Source organism: Hibiscus syriacus, unplaced genomic scaffold (assembly GCF_006381635.1).
Source record: "Hibiscus syriacus cultivar Baekdansim isolate YM2019G1 unplaced genomic scaffold, ASM638163v2 tig00111957_pilon, whole genome shotgun sequence".
Classification (NCBI taxonomy): Eukaryota; Viridiplantae; Streptophyta; class Magnoliopsida; order Malvales; family Malvaceae; genus Hibiscus; species Hibiscus syriacus.
In genome coordinates this window covers 313,685-333,941 of record NW_024063222.1, presented here as the reverse complement: position 1 = coordinate 333,941, position 20,257 = coordinate 313,685, and the positions used below count along the sequence as shown (strand labels likewise).

The following is a 20,257-nucleotide window of genomic DNA, read 5'->3' as shown; positions in this document are numbered from 1 at the left end:
ACGGTAAAAAATCACCTTATGCAGATTTGTATACCATACATTTTCCTTTAGAATATAAACACTTTCCTACTTATAAAATAAATTGACATTAAAGGATATTTTTGGCTTGTAATTTTCTAAAAGAGACTATCAATTCTACAACAAAATTATTCATGCTGATAATAAAAGAGAAGCCATGGATAAGATAATGAACATTGTAAACAATTTTGAAAGCGTGAGAAAGAATTTCAAGAGTTCAATCTTTGCGAAAAAGAAAGAAAACAAAATGAGAAATATATAACCAATAGATGGCTTACACATTAGCATAAAGCTAATCATGTCACCATATTATTTCTAATTGAATGTCCGAGTAACCAGATTGAGTGATGAAATTTGTAGTTTCTCCTTAACAAAATGCAGAAATCAATAAGAGAAACACGTGAAATTCAAATATATTCAGTCCCTATAACACAAAAATTTCGCTATTTGTAAATGTTGCATGTAAAAAGGATCACTGAAGCAGCCTCCCCATATTCAATTCTATGCTACCTCGAAATTAATAAAGCAAATGCAAGAGGAAAACAATACCACTTTTAAACCATCTAATTTTACTCTTCACCCAGATAACAATAATACAACAATGGCTATGATCCAATGGAATTCGCAACTTCGCTGAAAATCATTCCTCAGAAAGCTGCTAAAAAACAGACATTTATAACTCGTCATGGTAGCAGAGCTTTCAACTGTATCCTGAAAAGATCACCGAGTGCTCCACGAACACCGATCTGAAGACAGAGATATAATCGCTTATGGAGACAAATTTAAAGGATAAGATGTTAATGCTTCGTTTATCTAATTCAACACGAAATAAAAATAAAAAAGGATGAAGCACACCATAATTCACCGGAATATGCTCAAATGATAACTGAACAAAATGATCATTAAATTTGTCGAATTGTTACAAAATGGTCATTAAATTTTATTTATATGTTATAAAATGATCATTAAATTTTATCAAACTTTTACACTTATTATAACATCATAATGATTATTTTATAACAGTTCGATAACTTTTGGTGTAATTTACTCAAATAAAGAAGATTTCTAGAAGATGTGTATGTTTTTATTGTTAAAGACATAGTTGATAGGCTTAAAGTTTTTCTGGGAATTTTTAGATGGGTTGCTAGGACGGCTAACTTAGAGGCTGATGCCTTAGCTAAAGCAGGAATAGGCTGAGTTCAGTGTTGTTGTTTAGGGTTGTTTTATGGTTTTCTGTTTCTGTAAGGGGTGTTTTTCTTTGTTGTATTTCTTATGTAATTTTCTTGTGATGAATAAAATCTTAAGGCACTCTTTTTCTCCTTCCGCTGATTAAGGAGTTTCCCTACAGGCTCCATTAAGCAAGAAGGGGGTTTTTAACGACTTATCAAAAAAAATCTAGAGTTCGTTGAAAGTTTAACCCAGCAAGGGGCAGCAGTGATGGCAAAGAGAAAATGTCACTAAACTTGAAGCAATACTTATAGGGTGAAGTACAGTAGAGGTCATTGAACTACGCTAAAATGATCATTTTGGTCATTGAACTTCCAAAGTTAAAAAAATTGGTCATTAAATTAATCGAACTTTTACACATGTTACAAGGTTGTAGTGACCATTTCTGTAACAGTTTAATAAATTTAATGACCATTTTGTAACTTTTGAAAGTTCAGTGATCAAAATGATAATTTGAACATAGTTCAATGACCTATGATGTCTTTACATATTCTCATATTGGATACAACCTTGCAACTGGAAATCTGTGAGATCTAAGGTACAGGCAAAGAGAAAGGGAGATTTTACCTGGTCACAGCAAACAAGTTTTGTAAGCAAAGGATAAAAATCCCTCAGGTGTCTCCTGAAAATCTTCTTGTTCATGTAGCACATGCCTCTAAGCACCTGCAAAGAGAGGAAACAAAGCGAGATTCTCAATAACCGCTGCTGCTAATAGAAGAATTATTTAACAAAACTAAATCACTTTTTACGTTTAATTCTTCTTTTTCCTGATATAGTACCTTAATAATGATTGGAGACCGCAATTCCAGAACTCGATGAATATCAACATTGCTAGTTTCCCCTGCTGTAGACTGGAGGTCAGCTGTAGACTGGAGGTCAGCTGCATCCCTGAGTATCTGTTCACAGAAAGACACCAGCCTCTCTTCTGATATTCCTTCCAATTTTGTTTCTTCAGTGTCGAGAGTCCCATTACGTTCTAGACGTTGCCCGTTATTGTCATTAAGTCCCGATGTTACTTTTTGCAAGACATCCAGATAAATGCAAGTTCCTGCTAGCTCCTGACGAAGAAGATTTGGAGGGGGCCTGCGACAATATTAAGTGGTTATAACCCAGGTTCTTTGACCGTAAGAGTAATAATTAACAGAATAAGCAAGAAGATTACAAAAAGATGAGGTTAGAAAACATTGATTTTCTTACCTTTCCGCAGGAATATGGTGCATGCGTGTTCTGAGATTAGAAAATGAATTATACGAAGCGGCAAACTCTAGTAAGGATAACACGATGTCCATTATGGAAATCTTCTGAGTTACTTTCAAATTATCCCAGTATTTTTTCTGTCAATTTAGACGCACTTTAATTGGTAAAAGAATTATAAAAATTATACCATAGATGCCACTTCCCAAAGTCTAAACATGCAAACCTGAATGCTATCAACAGCACCAAGAAGTAATATTTGAGTGATGCATTTTCCCCTAACAGTTGTCATCATTGGACTTTCCTCATCTTTAGCATCGGGCTCATCAGCATACTCAGGAACCTAGAGAAATGTAGGATCAACAAGAGAGGGGTAAGTGAACAAAGGAGAATGCATATAGATTCATAACACATTACATTCATACTTTTCCGGTTGATCCTTAAACAAAAACATCCGCAGCATTGAATTGACAAAACTAACTTCTTTATACGTATAAGAAAAAAATAGCATTAACCGGAACAAAAGTGATCTTGATGCAAGAAATACATTTCCTTATGTTTCCGAGAATAAGTGCAATAAATAATTAAGCAAACATTTTAAAGGCTAGTGCATAAACCAATAGAGAATAGCAGCAGATACTGAAGCTATCACAGACCAAGAAATTCTAAAGTGCAATGTTTCTTGAAAGAAGAAGAAAAACATAAATAGAACATCTCTTGTGATCGAAAAGATATATAAAAACTTCAAATACACAGAGAAAGGAATCGCTAACCACCAAACGGCACAACCAAAGACGACTTACTACCTTCAATGGTGAAGATGGTACTGGAGTCCCTGATGTAGGACTCTTCGGTTTTGAGGTAAAACTTCTAACAAATATGTTATCCATCATATTTCCCATGATTCTTTGACCTATTGTTTGATTTCGTTGGAGAGTCCCAGCTTCAGCAGACTTCTGAGCTCTACCTGATGGTGAAGGGAAACCTACAAGAACGACAATGTATAATTTGTCAGGTTTGCTAATGTACAAATTCAAATGTCCAGATTGGGCTGAATGAACAGTAGTATATGGACCAAGCTTTTGCTCATAATATGAAGGAAAACAAGACATCAGCATACAGTCAGACAATTAAACTTAGTAAAAAGTAAGATGATTCTGCAAAGTGCAACTAATTCTGGTATTTGAATGATATTAACAGATGAAGATACACATTCCCTGTTTGGTATGTTTTAAGGGGAAGATCCTCCGTGGCTCACCTTCAGATCCATCTGGAATAGATTGTAATTCTTGATTGTGATCTTGTGAAAGAGATGCATTAGTATTACTTGTGCCGCTCGGAGATGCAACTGGTGAAGTCCTCCCATTATCAGTAGAACCAAACTGAGAAATTTCACCATCTGTATGAACCTTTAAATCTCTTAAAATCGAGGGGTTCATTGGATTCTGTAGTCCCAATGTGTTGAGTAGCTCAAGCGGTTGTGTTGTGTACGATGCATCTCTGGAAATAACAATGAAGTAAACAAAATACAAGACTTCAAAATAAATAATTTAATTGTAAAAAAATTATGCATTCTCAAATCTGAAGATATACATACCTTATGCTCCTCAACAACATATCCCATTCACTCTCACTGAACTGGTGTCCACCAACCTCTATGAGATGAACCAACGCCCCAAGAGCAATTGAAACAACAGTCTGGTCTGACTTTTTAGCACAGTCCAACAGCAAACTCAAGAGTGTTGGCAGCATAAAAACATACTTCCTGTAGAAACAAAAAGACAAGAAAGTTCAAGCAACCAGTAATCATCAGGAAAGCTTGGCCCAAACACAAGATTATATAGACCATTGGAATTTTGATGATATATGTTTTCCCGTCACACAAGCCTAAACCCCACCCCCTGCATTTTATATCATGTGAATAATGATAATAATATTAATAGAACCACAAAACTCATCTACCTTGTAAAAAGTGTTGAAAAGGTTGCAGAGCAACTGAAGAGAATGAATGCTGCTTTCACGGAACAACACATCCCCAGAGGTAATTAAGCTGTCCTTTCCGGAATATCTCACATGATCAAACATGGGAAACAAGACACGATGGAAAATGCTCTCCCAAAATGATGTTGAGAATTTGCTACCTCTTTCATTCAGCAAATCAAACAAAACTTCAAGTGCACAACTCCTAACCTCTGGTCTTGAATCTGATGTCAGGTCAGACAAACCAGCCAGCATTGGGAACCAATAATGCTCAGTTACATCAAATGATGTGTCACCATCAGCATTAATTGGTTTAAGAGCCCCACCAGGTATACGTCCCTGTAATTGAAAACAAGGAGAAACACTTAACAAAGATGTCAATTAAAAAGAAAAGAACGCAGCAGAAGTAGCAAATTCACAAACATGGTTTTAAATAATCAATGAGATGAAACAGCTAATATTAACCTTGTTTTCTCCTGAGAAGAGAAAAAAGAGTTCGTAGAAAACTTCCAAGTTTAATAAAAAAAAATTAAAGCATACAATCATAAGAAAGACAATAGACAAAGTCTTCTTGGTAGAAGAGTTGGTAACCATGGCTAGTTTTAGACCATACTCTTTGACTATTTTAGTCTTACAATGGAAGATATCAAGAGGGAAGAACAACATGCTCAAGTTATAAAAGCTGAAGAATGAAAAACAAAACAAACCTCCGCCAGACGATCTTCACATATACGGAGAAGGGCCACAGCCTTCAAACTTATACGGTGGGAAGTTTTATTGTTGGCAAACCTAATAAGACAGTTGACACAGTCCATAAAACAGTCTCCAACAACTTGATCAAAGTGTTCCAGTATAACTGCAAAGAACCTGCTGTTAAATTCATTGGAAAAACGAAGATAAGGATCAGTCAGAAAAAAAGAAAAATGGCAGTTCCTTACCCTGTTCCACATTCTCAAATGCACTTTCCACAATTGATTCCAAATCATCATCTGCAGCAGCAGTGAAAATCATGAAAACACTTCGCCATCCAGATTTTATACTTCCAACCTTTGATTTTATCATCTGCAATAACATCATTGTAAGTCTCAGAGTCGCACAAGGCTCCCGCGTGAGAAAGAAAAACTGACAGGTTTAAAATTGAAATTATATTAACAAAAAAATGTAGACGATAGTGGTAAAAACATCACCCAGCAGGAGAGCTAGATGTTAAGAAAATCTAAGCATCCAGACATACCTGAACAATGCAGTCAACAATAAGGCTCCTTATAGTTCCACTTCGACTATTCCGCATGAGAACGACAAAAGGTTTAAGAATATCATTTTGAAAAGTAAAATTGGTCAATTCAGCACGCTCCAAATACTTCATACCAAGCTGCCTCAAAGAATCTATAGCATACATAGCAATTTTCTCATCAGCGTGGCTGCCAGCAGAAATGAAATGATCTGCAAGGACAGTCCATATTCTAGCCCAGACCTGGAAGGCATAACATTAAAAGTTTTAGAATATAAGAAATCATAAATTTTAGTAGGAAGAAAATCATTTTCGATATAGAAATCAATTTATAAACCATAATTAGATCGCACTAAGTCAACATTAACAGCTCATGTCTGGTTAACTTACATCCAAAACTAATTATTGTATAAAAGTGCTAATATGTGGTAAAAGAAAATCAAATTAATATAAAATGTTCTGTTAAGTAAATTAGAGTAATTTTCCATATAAATTTTAAATTTTAAAAAAAATTGCATTATTTGAACTTTTTACACAATTTTCTCCACAGTTACTCAAGAGAGCATGGCATGGCACAATGAGTCGTGCAATTTATGAACCTTTTTTCCTAGAAAAGAACTTTCAAGAAGGAATGAAAAGCTCTGAACTAAGAAACGATGCGTGGAATTCAAAGATGGTCGGATCATTTTAAGGAATCCTCTCTTGTTATTCCTACATGTTTCTCCTCAATATTTTGATAAGCCCGTTGAGATGACGCATATCTTACTCTACATAAGAAGTTTCAGAATATGACTAGCCATAAAATTTGATATGTAATTATAACAAAAAAAAAAAGAGAATGTTGCAGTAGTAAGTCTGAAGGAAATACCATACGTATACGAGCAATATTGTAATAACTGATCTCAACAAGCTTCTGCAAGCTGAAAACACGGGCTGGGGTTTGTCTTAGTTCTTCTGCTGATACACCACAGAGAGCAGTGAAGAACTCTACAACAGAATGACTAGGCAATTTTTCACTATTTATAAAAGCCTGTTCAGCAGGTTTCCCAGCCAATTCTTTCAGTGACTGCACAACAGCATCCCTGGAGATCTGATTTGATCCATGCATGACAGTTGCAGCAATAGCAGGAGTTGTCGTAATAAATTCAAGCCGAGAAACACATTCAAGAACAGCATTCCATGTGTCCTGAAGAGAGTCTGATTCGGAGTCGCATAAACCCAATAGTGTCCGTAATGCTTCCACATTTTTACTACGCATATCCCTTGGGGCATGCAAGAAAGTAAACCTAACATCCAAAAATCACAGACTAAGCATTGAAGCTAAAGTACTGCCCAAGGATTAAGATAATTACAATGATTGACATATGAATTGCATAATTACACAAAGTAATGATTGATGCATGGGCAGGACAACATAGAGGACAAGCTAAGACCAGAATAAATACAATGACAAGGTAAAACAAAAGCAATGGATAAAAATGGGAAGGATGGGGTAAAAAAAACCTTGGCAGATAATAGAAACAAAAAGAACTTTTCCAAGTAGAAAAAGATAGTTTTACCTGACCAAAGATGTTAAAAAGGCATAACGCATTGTATCCATTCCAAGCACATACGTGATATGTATCCCAGCTTTAAATCCTTCCATACAAAGAACAACCCTCGCCCTATTTTCACCTTCCTCCATTGTAACAGAGAAGGTAGCCAGCAGCGACCATCCTACAGCTTCAACCATGGGCTTCACAAGTTCAATCTTCTCTGCAGTGTAAAAAATTCTCTTTGCTCCTTTGTTTTTTATGATAGCCTGTGTCTGCTTAATTATTGCTTCACTTTCAGACTTGGCATCAACTGCTGATTTTGGTTTAGGTAGAGCCAGGTTAAGGATACTAACAAGACGACCTCTCTCTTCTCCCTCGGGCTTTTGCCTGACACCTTTCCCAATGCCACTTACATCATCTTTCATTTTTATCTCTTCTTTAACAATTGAATCATATATCTCTACCAGAAGTTCAGTAGGGGCAGTCTCTTCATGATCATTTGTTGCATTCATACGAATAAAGTCTGACTTTGACATTTTGGGCCAGACCAGGGGGTTATGGGCATCAGTGTTCAGCATTATAACTGCATATGCAAGAACATATGCAGTGTCTGCATTCTTGAAAAGACCTGGATTATCAGCACAATACCTGCCAAACACAAAATGAGACAACTAAGCATCATTGATCCTGCAGAAAGGCATGTAGTCAACAAGATAGGTGGACATCAAGAATTTAACTTAAAAAAATCTCACCAAAACTTGGTTTTTAAGGGCGCAAGGCGCACCGAGGCGCAAAAGGTCCCTAGAGCCTAGGCAAGGCACAGGCGCGAGCCTTTCGTATGCGAGGCACACTGTTTGTACTATATAATATAAATCAAACTAATACTTTGTAGTGCAAACACAACTACTCAAACTTAAATTTCTTAGAGAGAATAACATTTTTTTAATACTGAAATCCCTCTATGGTTCAATTAAAATTTTACTTATAATTATAGTTTAAGGAGTAAATTAGATATTAGTTTTTTTTTTTTTGTTAATATGCCACATCATCAATTTAATTGGGTAAATGAAAGAGTGACTATTTTGTAATTTATTGATAGCTATAATGGAAGAGTGACTATTTTGCTAAACCCAGCTCTCTTTTGCTAAACCTAGCTCTCTTTTTATGTTCTTTTCAAAATGCTGCTTCTCCTTCTATAATGTTAGCTTACAGCTGGATACATGCATCAATTTAATATAAAGATGTGAGCTGACCTCAGCTAATTCAATGCATTTAATCTTGTTAAATGCAGCACATCTATCCGTGCTTTATAGCTGTTAGCCTGGACATTATTCACTGTAAAGAATTCACTTGATTGTGCTATTTCAATATTGCTTTCATCTTCTTCTCTATTATTTCAATACCCCTATCTTTCTTTCCTTTCCTTTATCAAAAACTCCATCGAAAGAGATAAGCCCTATCCAGTGTACCAGCCACCACCAAAGGCGCAAAAGCGCTGCGCCCGGCGCCTAAAGCCCGTAGGCATGCGCCTCCGGTAAATCGCCTCGCCCAATACAAGTGGGTGCTACCTTCATCGCCCTGCTGCGCCTCGAGCCTAGGCGCGCCCGAGGCACGCCTTTTAAAACCAAGCACCAAAAATATAGTTCAATTGTTCATACAAAAGTAATGATTAACCAACAAAGGCATGTAACTCAGAAGTTTTTAAAGAAAAGGTTTGGCATGATGTGGTAGAGATTTTAATATTTGAGGATGATACTTGTATGACTTTTGACCAAAGCTAATGAAACAAACAACAGATGGAAGTGTGAATGATACTGTTGGAAGGTTGATTGTGGAAAGTGACTGCAAGTCGGCTGTGGAATGGATATTGAGCCCAACTTTGGCCCCTGTTTTTATCTTACCTTTAGTTAAGGAGATTTCATCACTCTTCTCGGATAGGGTGCACTCAGTTAGATGGATTCCAAGGGCGTGTAATGGGGAGGCTGATAGTTTAGCAAAGATGGGAATTGGTTGATTGTTAGGCATTATCAGTGGGATTTATTGTTTGAGTTTTAGGTTTTTGGTTGCTACTTGAGTGGTTAAATTAAGGAGCTGATTATCAGACTCTGTTAATCAAGGAGGAGGTTTGTGATGAGGTCTGTTATTCCTATCAAAAAAATGTACTCTTCTCCTCCTTTCAATGGCTGTCGTGAGGTACATTCATCACTAGTAAGGTACATTCAATGAGGTGAATTCCAAGAGCGTGCAATGGGGAGGCAGACAATCTAGCTAAGAGTGGGATAGGTTGATTGTTCGGAGTCAACTATGGTTTTCTATTCTACTGTGAAGGTTTTTATGGCAGGGGGTGTTTTTAAGTTTTATGTACTGTAAAGGCTTTTATGCTAGGGGATGTTTTTAAGTTTTATGTACTGTTATTGGTGTAATGGTTGTATCTTATGTAATTTTTCCATTAGTAATAAAATTAAAGGCACTCTTTTCCTCCTTCCGCTGATTAAGGAGCTTATTATCAAGCTCCTTAATCAAGAAGGGGGTTTTTTAACGAGGCCTTTCATTCCTATCAAAAAAAAATTGTCCAATAATGATTCACACTTCCAACAATAACCTTACCAGCGAAATTTTGGCATAAAACCTACCTGGAATGGCTAAAGAACCATCATTAAACTGAAGAACATTTAAGTTTGTTTATACAATTTAATAAAGTTAAGCTTATGTTTACATTTCAGAAAAAATGACTGCCTCATGCACACAGCATAGATACCCCCATACCTTTCTGCAAACTTTTCCATTATGCGATCTATCTTTTGAGCCTCCCCAGGAAGACGAAATCCTTTAAGAAATTCTCGTATTGCAGTATCAAACTTCATTCCTGCAAATGTCATTGAATCGACAAAAGCATGCATGACAGCAAGGGGAAACTCCTCATGTTGACCCAAATAATCACCGATCATTCCCTGCAACAAAACTAAGCATTAGACCGCTTCTCCAGCAATTAATCAAAAGTTGCATCATATAAGGATCCTACCTTGTCCAGGCTGGGAGTATTTCTTAGAAATTGAGCAACTGAGGCAGGATTAGTTTCCACCAATTTATTTGATATCAGGTACCTAATACCCTTCACTGGTTGCCTGTTGAACTGCCATATAATTGAAACAATCATTTAGAATCTAATTACAATCCAAGAAATTGGGGGTTGTTGAACTGCCATATATCCAAATTGCAAAAAACTACAATGCTCCTTGAGTGTAAAAACCAATCACTTACCTCAGAAATGGCAGCTTCCATGGTAGATTTATGAGCTTTAGTCTTCTCAAAGTTACTGGGAACATCATCCCTGCTTTTTAGCTCAACAGATTCTCCAGTCCGATCTTCTTCAGGAGACCGGCTACCTTCCCTCTTCCTTTCCAACTGTCTTCGAGATTTCTCCCAGTCAACCAGTGACTTCAGTACATTGACAAGGCACTGAAGAGTTAAAAGTACAACATTATCAAACAACGGTGGACATGGAAGCATAGAAATACAAACAAATAATAGTCTATATACTTGGCAAGCTGATTTAGTAGAGCCTGTTAAGAGATTAACCTACCTGGAGTGCAGAACCCTTAATTGATGTAGTCTGGTTGGCAGCAACAGGGTTTGTGTCAGAACTTTGTGCCCCTTGAGCTATTTTAGACAGAGTCATGACCTACAGTGTCATAAGACAAATGGTTCATTTATATAAGAAAAGCCAAGAAGAACATGTAAACATATAAATAAATGGCATGTAAATAGTAACTAAGTTCATACCATGCGTTCAAATAAGTTTGGTGCCTCTAGATCGCAGTCATAATTCACATAAACATCAACAAGCATCTGGGGATCTTTGCAAACTTTCTCAAGCATCCTAAAAACGTAAATAAATAAATGAAGATGAGATAATATTAAAGAAAATCACAAACTATGGGGGCAGATAATGAAAGCTGAACGTGAAAAACACACAGTTTAACTTAAATCAATTAGCCCTGGTAATTTCAACGTCCAATCAATTAGAAAGGGCACTGTACCGAAGAACACTCATTTTTTGGTTAATGGGGAAATCTGAACCATCCAATGACCGCAAAACAACCAAGGGGAAAAAGACACCAATTTCACCCTGAAAGAGATTAAAAAAACTCGGGCATTAAGCAGAACTGGTGTGTATCATAGCACTAACACCATGTTTGAAAGAACTAGCTCTAATGATCTGTCAATAAGTTAAATTGATAATCATACTTTAAGACTCTCTCGGAATCGCAACAAAAGCACAGCAAAATATCCCAGAAGCATACTGTCACAAAGAAATAAATAGTCAGGCAAATTATTGTAGCAGATTCTTCCCGCAAATCAGGAGAGTACATAAATGCAAGATAACCTGAAAAATGACGGGGGAATGTGAAACTGAAGCCCGCAACAAAGCATATGAGAGATATGCTTTCACTGAATCAATGAAATGGAAGTTCTTTGTAAATGAATGGTTAACCCCTTCCAATAAACCCTGAAATAGCATAGGCCAGCAAATATGGTAACAACATTAGTAATCATTCCGTTATTACCTTTAAAAAATAAACAAATTTGGGCATTTTAAAACAATTTTATGCTGAGATTATTTTAGGGCTACCAATGAAGTGATGAAGTCCATTCTACAATGTCAAAGCTACTCATCTATTCAAACTCGAATACAATGAGGATAAATAGATGCTTCCCCCAAAGAATGAAAATAGAAAATATATCCCCTCAACAGCAGAACAAAAAAATGACGCATTTATAAATATGAATCCACATAGTTGGGAAAACACTGAATTCTTTATTCAAAGCCTACAAATCAGTTTTATTTCAAAGCATAAAATAAATTCATAAAATTAACCTGCAGAAGTTCAAGAGAAAGAATGCGTGTCTTGGTTGTGACCTCATCAGTATCTTCCTTCATACCCATCTGCAAGATAAAACATTTCATGAAGGGAATGGAAGCAATGACTTCAAAATGGAAACAATAATTGATGATAAAAGAACCTACCTTGCAAAGAGTGCGGAACACTAGTAATGCATCACGTTTAGCAAGACTCATACTCTCAAGATCAATCCCTCTAAAAGAAAAGTTTCAAGAATCATGATATGAAAGCAACAACATACGGAAGGAAAGAAAACCAAAACTGAAATTTTGGGTAAAATATGTTTAGTACATACCTTGTGATTTTCTTACCATCCTCAACATGCACAACTTTGTCAAGAGCAGCCTCTAAACCCTATAAAACATTTAAGTGCCACTGTAAAAACCATAAACAAAATAAATAAAAACAAGCATTACCAAAGGAAACACCTAGAGAATGATATAAAAGCCTGGGTTCCCCAAGTCAAATTAATCAAAACAACTAATGGAAAATAAAAAGATGCACCTTAATATCAGCACCACCAGCAAGGTTCTGAAGTTCCTCAACAGATGCAAGTGTGGTATCCTTGACCTGATTAAGTGCATCCCCTAATGTCATTTCATCATCATTTTGATCATTTGAGGAAGCTTTTTCAGCTTTTGATGCAGAATTCTCGACTGAAGCAGCTTCAGTATGATCAGATGAACTAGATGAAGTAGAAACCTAGATTCCATTAAAAAAATACGATTATCTACTTTTGTCCTGATATAAAAGAGGAAAGAAAAGTAGTTAACGGTTAGATTTAAAAAACACATACTGGATCAGCCTCCATTCTCCTAAATACGATGCTAATCATCTGTGTCAACATTGCCTTTGATGTTGCTTGGTTTATCAGGCTCTTGCTGCGCATCCATGCCACAATTTATGAGAACTATTGAGTTGGACTATCACTATATTCAACAAATAGAAACAATACCTGTGAAGAGCAATATTGTAGCAGACTTTGATAACCCCGAGCAAAGGTTCACCATGAACTGCATTTTTAATAAGTAAATTGCAACACAACTCAATTCAGAAGCTATACAATAAAATAGATGAGAATACTACATGATCCTGGACAATTTACCTCGGAACTTTGCGGATGCTACAGCAGTCAGAAGTACCTTCAACACTTGCAGAATTGTACTGCAAATCATTTTCCGGAATTAAAAATGCATAACAAGTGGTATAGGCTAAAAAATAAGGTTAACAGACGCAAGGCCACACACCTGTCGGGTGAAGAATTATCAACACAATCGCAAACCATATTCAGAATGTCAGTAAACAGAGGTACATTTTTACCACCATCTAAACCAGGATCTCCCTCCAGATGATTGTAGGCAATTAGTTTCTGTGCTTAAGGAATTATAACAGATCATCAACTATGTAGAAAATGGAGGCATTAAAAATTCCAAAATCAAAGAACCAAATTAGGTAGCCTTTTAGAAGTATATAACAGGTATTTAGATCAAGAAAGAAAAAACTACATACATGAAGACAATCCAAAGCAGGTTCAAGGATCTTTAAGTTGTTTGTCTCAAACGCCAGTCGAAGAGGATTTAAAACAAGCTCCACCTCAGCCCCTTCCAAGGTGTATCCTGCATTTGCTAAGGCAGTTATTATAGTTCCACTGGCACCGGTTGGCTTACTACCATGCTCAGTATCCCCAGCATTTTCTGAAACTGTGCTTGATCCATCAGGTTCTGTTCCAGTTTTTTCAGCTAGATTTTCAGTTTCATGGGAACTACAAGACAAAAGGAAAAATTAAAGGCCATTGATAATTGTTAAACTACAGTCATGATAACATTACTGCAAGTAACATCAATTAATATCATATTTTACAAGGCCAGGTAGGATGCATTTGAAAGAAACTATGGTGATAGGAAAAACTTCAGTTGTTAACCTATGGATAGCACACAACTGTAAACTAATAGAACAAAGAAACATATATATCAAACGGCAATTTTGTAGGGTTTATATATGGGATAAAAAACTAGGTATGAATCAAGTTGGAACCAAAGAACGGAGTAGAAGGTTATAAGATTGTGATAAGATACAAACCTTCCATCTCCAGTAGGAGGCGCTGCTTGGTCTGGCTCACTGGATGAAGAATGCTGATTTGTTTGCTTAGGACTATCTGAAGAAATGCAAAAAGAAAAATTATCAAAATAATTAGATGAAAGCTATGACCAATCCACAGCAATTTAAACAAGAAATAACATGCAGAGATAAGTTCATAAATTGAAGAAAACTAGTGACCATATATTTACTTGATGTATGGAGACAGTGCATATTAGGAATTGAAGGGTCAAAATCTTTACTCTATCATCCTCTTTTTTTCCTCTTAATTACATACTTCCTATAGTTTCCAGGTGGAAAAGAAGAAAAGACTAACTCCTAGAACAAGCATTATAATATGAAAACAATCTCGCTAACAATATCCCTTCTAAATTCCATCATATATGAAACAGAAATCTCACTCATTTTCTCATTAAAATATGAAAGTAATAACTTAAATAAGACGATCATCATTCACTCCATAGAAAGTATAGCTTCTTAACCTAATGCCAAAAGAGATTATAGCATGAAAAACGCTACAATTACTATTAACTCCACTTTATATCCCTAAATACCATTTTAATTCACATTACAATTGATAATATAGTAGAATGCAAGGGAATATGAAGCAAAACTTAAATATCTAAACAACGGCTAATGCAGTAGAAAAATCAATAGAGGATAATCCGAACTTAAAACTTCTTTAACTCAGAAGGCCGGTTCAGACGCAAAGAATAAAAAATCAAACTAGAAAATAGAAAAAAAAACATATTAAAAACAAAGAAATTATAATCATAAACACAGTTCCAGATAAACGGTGAGGAAAAGAATTTCTAAGAAACAATCAAAGAAATGAAGATCGACAAAATAAAATCTAAAAAAGTAAAGATCTAACCTAGATAATTTTGAATAGCCTTTTGAAGATCGGGATGTTTTCTGCCAGCACACTCCTTGAGCATCGACTCGAAATCCCGGCTCACAAATCCACCTGCCGCCATTTCGATCTAAGCCGACGCTTCCGACACGATAGTCCCAGAGTTTCCTTCTCTTCCGCCTGCAACGAAAATATCAATGCCAAAATGAAGTGGTTAGCCATTATTTTATAGAAATTGGAGCAGATCGTTGAAGAACAGAGTTAGGATCTACAAGTGCATAAATACAAATAGAGAAACGGATATAAGAGAAACAAAGAATGAAGAATAAAAGTTACCGCGCTTTGTTCTGTGAGAGAATCAATTGGAGACGGAACTAGGAAATTTGTGAAGATCTGGATGAGCAGATCCGACGAGATCAGTTGAAATTGAATTGATGATGATATCTATCGAGATGACCGTGAGCGACTACTGGGCTTTTTAGTTGCGATGAGCCCAGTCGATGCTCGGTTTTGATTGGAATTTCGCGTCCAAAGCAGACACTAATGACGGGCAGATGATCCCAAGAATCTTTATTTTGATTAAATCACACCATGTCGTTCAACTGTTTTGAAATAATCATTTTAGTTATTAAAATTTTACAAATTATAAAACGATCCTTAAGTTCAACAAACAGTTAAACATCATTATTAAATTTATCAAACTATTATAAATTAATCATTAAAATTATCAAATTACTATAAACTAATCATTAAATTTATAAAATTTGTATCTATTTTTTATATTCAGTATTTGACCTAACTTATCTTCACCTTTTGCATTAATTTTATGTGTTCAATTAATTTATAAGCTAAAATTTAAGTATATGTTAAAACAATTATGTTTGCCAACATTGTTTTTTTTTTCTTTCTATAAAACGATATTATTTTGATTTTTGTTTCTTTAATTTGGGTGATTGTGTTAATCTTCATACATTTTTTCAATTACACCAATCATAGTAAATTTATTTCTGAGACAACGAATTAAACAACATGAAAATCATTAAACGATACTGTTCGATCAAACTTGAGCCGAGTATTTCTTATGGATACCTTTGTGATATCATTAAGCATAATGTTCCACAATCTCAAATTTTCAAAGCCGAAAACACTTGCACTACTTTTTATTGGCATGAAGGAGAAAAAGGCACCCAAATACAAAAGCAATGGTCTAAAGAAAACAGTTCACAACTTAAAATGTTAAAACATAGTGAAGCATTATATATAGCTGCATACCAAAACACAAGGGACACAAGCGATACGACACCGGCAGGGAAGACTTTTCCGACCTCTTGAAACGGGAACCCATCACTCCCAAAAGTGCAGCAGATATACCTTCAAACCAGATATCATTAATGTAAATAGAGTTAAACAAGGTGAAACTAAATCCTATTAAAGGCCTCGTGTCTATAATTAACATTCGAACGAGAAATTTAAAAGATTCACATCCTTATTCCCTATAAGTAAAGTTAACAATGTCAGCGACTAGAAGAACCTCATTTTTCTTGAGGTTCATATTGAACACAAGTGCATGCTATCTCGAGGTGGTTACGGTACTTTTTGTTAAGTGCTACCTTGGTAAATGAAACACAAACCATTGATGGAAAGAACCATAGAGGTGTCTTTCTTACAAGAATAAAACGGAACGACAATCTCTTCTTCCTCTCTCTCACCTTTCAACACTAAATAACAACAAAAGGGCAAATTGAAATTCAGCGTTTATGGCAAATTGGAATTCGCCGTTCATAACAAGCTCGAAACTAAGTGGCAAGCCCCATCTCTTCAAACCTCACCACTTGAGAGACAACCAGTCCACCGCGGAAAACAACTTTGGATCTCTCTTCCTTTCTTCCCCGAATAGAATCAAACATCATCCTCTTCCCCAAATAGCAACATAGACACAACACCAAAATGGCAACAACATAAAAAAGAGTGACGGACTTACCAAGCCCAACGGATGAGGCAAAAACTGGATTTGTGGGAAGCTGAGTATAAACATAATAGAGCACTGCGGCCGAAAATCCTCCCGCAGCAAGCGATTTCTGATTGCCACTCTTCATGTAGCCCATAGCACCACCCACTACACACACATTAACAAAAGCAATAAGAACTAGGGGTAAGAAAACTTGATTCGACTCGAAAAAACAAAATTTTTCAATCTTGATTCAATTCGACTCGACTTGACTTAACTTGAATCATTTATTTTATATACTTACTCCACTCAGAAATTAAAACTCAAATAAAGTTTTGAGTCATAAAATAAGACTCAAGTAATTCAAATAACTCAAATTTTTTAATAATTAATGAAATGATTTTCAAATTCTAATAGAGTACCTCAACTCTACACGAGGAATATATATCACATAAGAAAAAGTCCAAAATATATATATATATATATATATATGGTCATACTAATAGAAATATGTTTAAATTAGAATCAATTAATACGCTACATTATAAATATTTAGGGTTAAATATAAAAAGAAATTCGAAAAACTCGAATTTTATTACCTCGACTCAAATAAAAAAAACTGAGTTATAAAATAATGCTTCTTAACTCGATTAATTCACTTTTTTTTACTCCAGTGGATCGAATACTCGCCCATTATAATGACCCCTTGATCAAAATGAAACATCTGCACATTCCCGTCTCAAATATCATAGCAAATTTATCACCAAATTCTTTTCTTTTTTAACTACCAAGTTTAAATTTCAGCCTAGATTACCCAAAAATCAAACCAAATATCAGCACCACGAAACGAAGGAAGTCAAGGATTTTACCTCCAACAAGAGCAGCATATCCAAGAGACAAAGCCATCTTTCTCTCACCGCCGTCTTCCGGAAACTCCCCTTCTCCTTTACTCCCACTATCGTCTCCTCCGCCGCTGTTATCCCCACCGCCTCCGCCGCTTCTGTCGTCAAACTTGTCTCCTCCGCCGTTTCCCGTATCAAGTTCGATGTCGATCCCTCCTTTTTCGGAACCGACGGTGTTGGTAACGGCCGTGGGTGCTTTTGAGTCAGAAGATACCACGCCAGCCAAAGTCAACCTTTAGGAATGAAGCTGACGGTTGCTAAGCGTTGCAACTCTGGCGTGACCGGAGTTGTTAAAGAGCTGCAGCCTTTGAAATGGTCCAAGCTTTGGGTGAAGGTGAAGAAGAGATGACTGCGATACGCCTATAAACAAATAAGCCATTTCTCTTTTGCTTTCCAATTAACCTTTCCCGTCCTCGGCCTTTCCGGACGAGTTGATTTCAAGTCGGCCATTGTTAACCCATGAAATTAGACCAATGAGACTCAGGACCCAAAGGGAAGAACCAGGCTGGGTCGACAAGTTCAGGCCTGCTCCATTTGGTATTGTGGAATACGATATCCACGTTCTAAACCGGTCTAATTAAGGTTTTAGTACTTTTATTTCAGGGGTAAACTATATCATCAGTCACTAAATTTTAGATTATATATCAATTTTAGTATTAAAATTTCAATTACTTCAATTTTAAATTAGAGGTTAGTATATGTTTCTATTAAGGCACGATATTGTTACATTATTGACAACAGGATGATGCGGTAGTTGGTGTTGACATGAAAATAAAAAAAAAATATTTTTTAATTTAACTTCACCATCATCTCCATTAAAAATTAGTTTTTTTCACTCATTTTCAACATCACTAGAAACCTTCCTTAATGTATTATGTTGTTACCCTAACACTGATGAATTTATCTAAAAATTAACGATGGAGTGTTTTTAGGCAAGTTCTACCGTACGGCAATCTTAATATACGGTTAAGGAAAGACACTATCAATTTGTTATTATTTTTTTAACATATCCGATAAAAAATACCTAAAATATTATTATTTCTACCGAAATATTATTGGGCTCTTTGCCGAGCTTAATAATATATCTGATAAAACGCTACCTAAAACATTATTTTTTCTATCGACACTCATTTTCGTCCGGGGCTTATTTAGTATATATATTAATATTATATTTTATCTTTGTATTTTTAGTTTTTAGCGTTTTAATTAGGATAAAAGATATTATTTTAGGAATTATCTTTAGCTTGTTTTTAGGAATTTTACGACTATAAATAACCTCTTAGTGTGAGCCTAGAAAGAACACACACATCTAAGAATAAAATCTCCTTCTTCTCTCTAGCTTTCTCTTTATTTTTCGCATACTTCTTTATTTTCTTTTAAATTTCGTTTTCAACAATTATGCTAAGTATGACTTTGGTCATTCTTAGCTAATTTTCTTTTAAGCCGAATGTTCAATTCTAAACGTGAAAAGTAAGGGTTTGCTTATTGAAGCATATTCTACTTTCCGAGAACACACTTAGCAAAATTGTTTGCTAAGAGTAAACTAAGATTGAAATCAGTTTTTGTTGAACAACGTAATCCGAGTCGGTAGCGAAGAATTGTCCTTGTAAGTTGATGTGAATTTTGAAGTAAATATCTGTTTCGATGATCGGAGGAATTTGAGGTAAAGCTGAAGTGTGAGGCTACTTTTAATTTATTTGTTTAATTATTTTCTTTTATTTACTAATTATCTTTTATTTTAAAAATAACTTTTAAAAACTCATTTTTTTTTCTTTACTATTATTATTTATTATTTTATTATATTTCTCTTTTATTTATTATTATTTTATTCTATTTTGTTTTATTTTTATTTTCTCTTTTAATATTTTTATATTTTTATTTTCTAAAATTTAATATTTTCTTCATTTATTTTATTTTTTCTTTTAACATTTTTTATATAACATTTTTTAAATTTAATATTTCCTTATTTGATTTATTTTTTAAAAATTTAATTTTTATTCGATATTTCTTTTATTTTATAATCTAACGTTTTCAATTTTTTAGAGATAATTTCAATTGATCAAAGGTAAGTAATTTGAATCGAGTCTTTAAATTTTAATTTTCGCAATTAAGACAACCGACAAATTAAAATGTTACCGAAAGGGCATTTCAAGGGTGTTAATCATTCATTGACTGTAACTGACTCCCGAATCCGACATATTTATGGTAAAACGCAGATCAGGTAAGATGTTGTCTGATTAACCTAAATATTTTTTAAATGATCGGTGACGACTCTAACATGTTTTATTTAAGTCGAAGCCCAATTCCGGTGTCACCCGAAAGATGGCCGCGACAGCTTGGCGACTACGCTGGGGACAGTCAAGTGAGT

At 35.2% G+C, this 20,257-nt stretch overlaps 1 protein-coding gene and 1 pseudogene across 1 annotated transcript; both read right to left on the bottom strand.

Moving 5' to 3' along the window:
* Positions 1-695: 695 nt before the first annotated feature.
* On the bottom strand, positions 696-15,539 carry LOC120173554 (brefeldin A-inhibited guanine nucleotide-exchange protein 5-like). Its single transcript, XM_039180680.1, is given in 35 exon segments — positions 696-764; positions 1,813-1,908; positions 2,025-2,328; positions 2,443-2,579; positions 2,666-2,782; positions 3,246-3,424; positions 3,698-3,939; positions 4,037-4,200; positions 4,402-4,758; positions 5,127-5,275; positions 5,358-5,481; positions 5,654-5,893; positions 6,519-6,936; positions 7,210-7,833; positions 9,952-10,136; positions 10,208-10,318; positions 10,447-10,644; positions 10,769-10,867; positions 10,969-11,065; positions 11,226-11,314; positions 11,434-11,472; positions 11,474-11,488; positions 11,573-11,695; positions 12,065-12,133; positions 12,215-12,284; positions 12,385-12,443; positions 12,594-12,791; positions 12,886-12,970; positions 13,045-13,102; positions 13,195-13,253; positions 13,337-13,458; positions 13,599-13,851; positions 14,169-14,244; positions 15,061-15,219; positions 15,376-15,539. Coding segments are annotated over 34 exon segments (5,322 nt in total). The 5' UTR covers positions 15,164-15,219; positions 15,376-15,539; the 3' UTR covers positions 696-701.
* A 629-nt stretch (positions 15,540-16,168) lies between these two features.
* LOC120173549 lies at positions 16,169-18,306 on the bottom strand (annotated as a pseudogene).
* Positions 18,307-20,257: the final 1,951 nt, after the last annotated feature.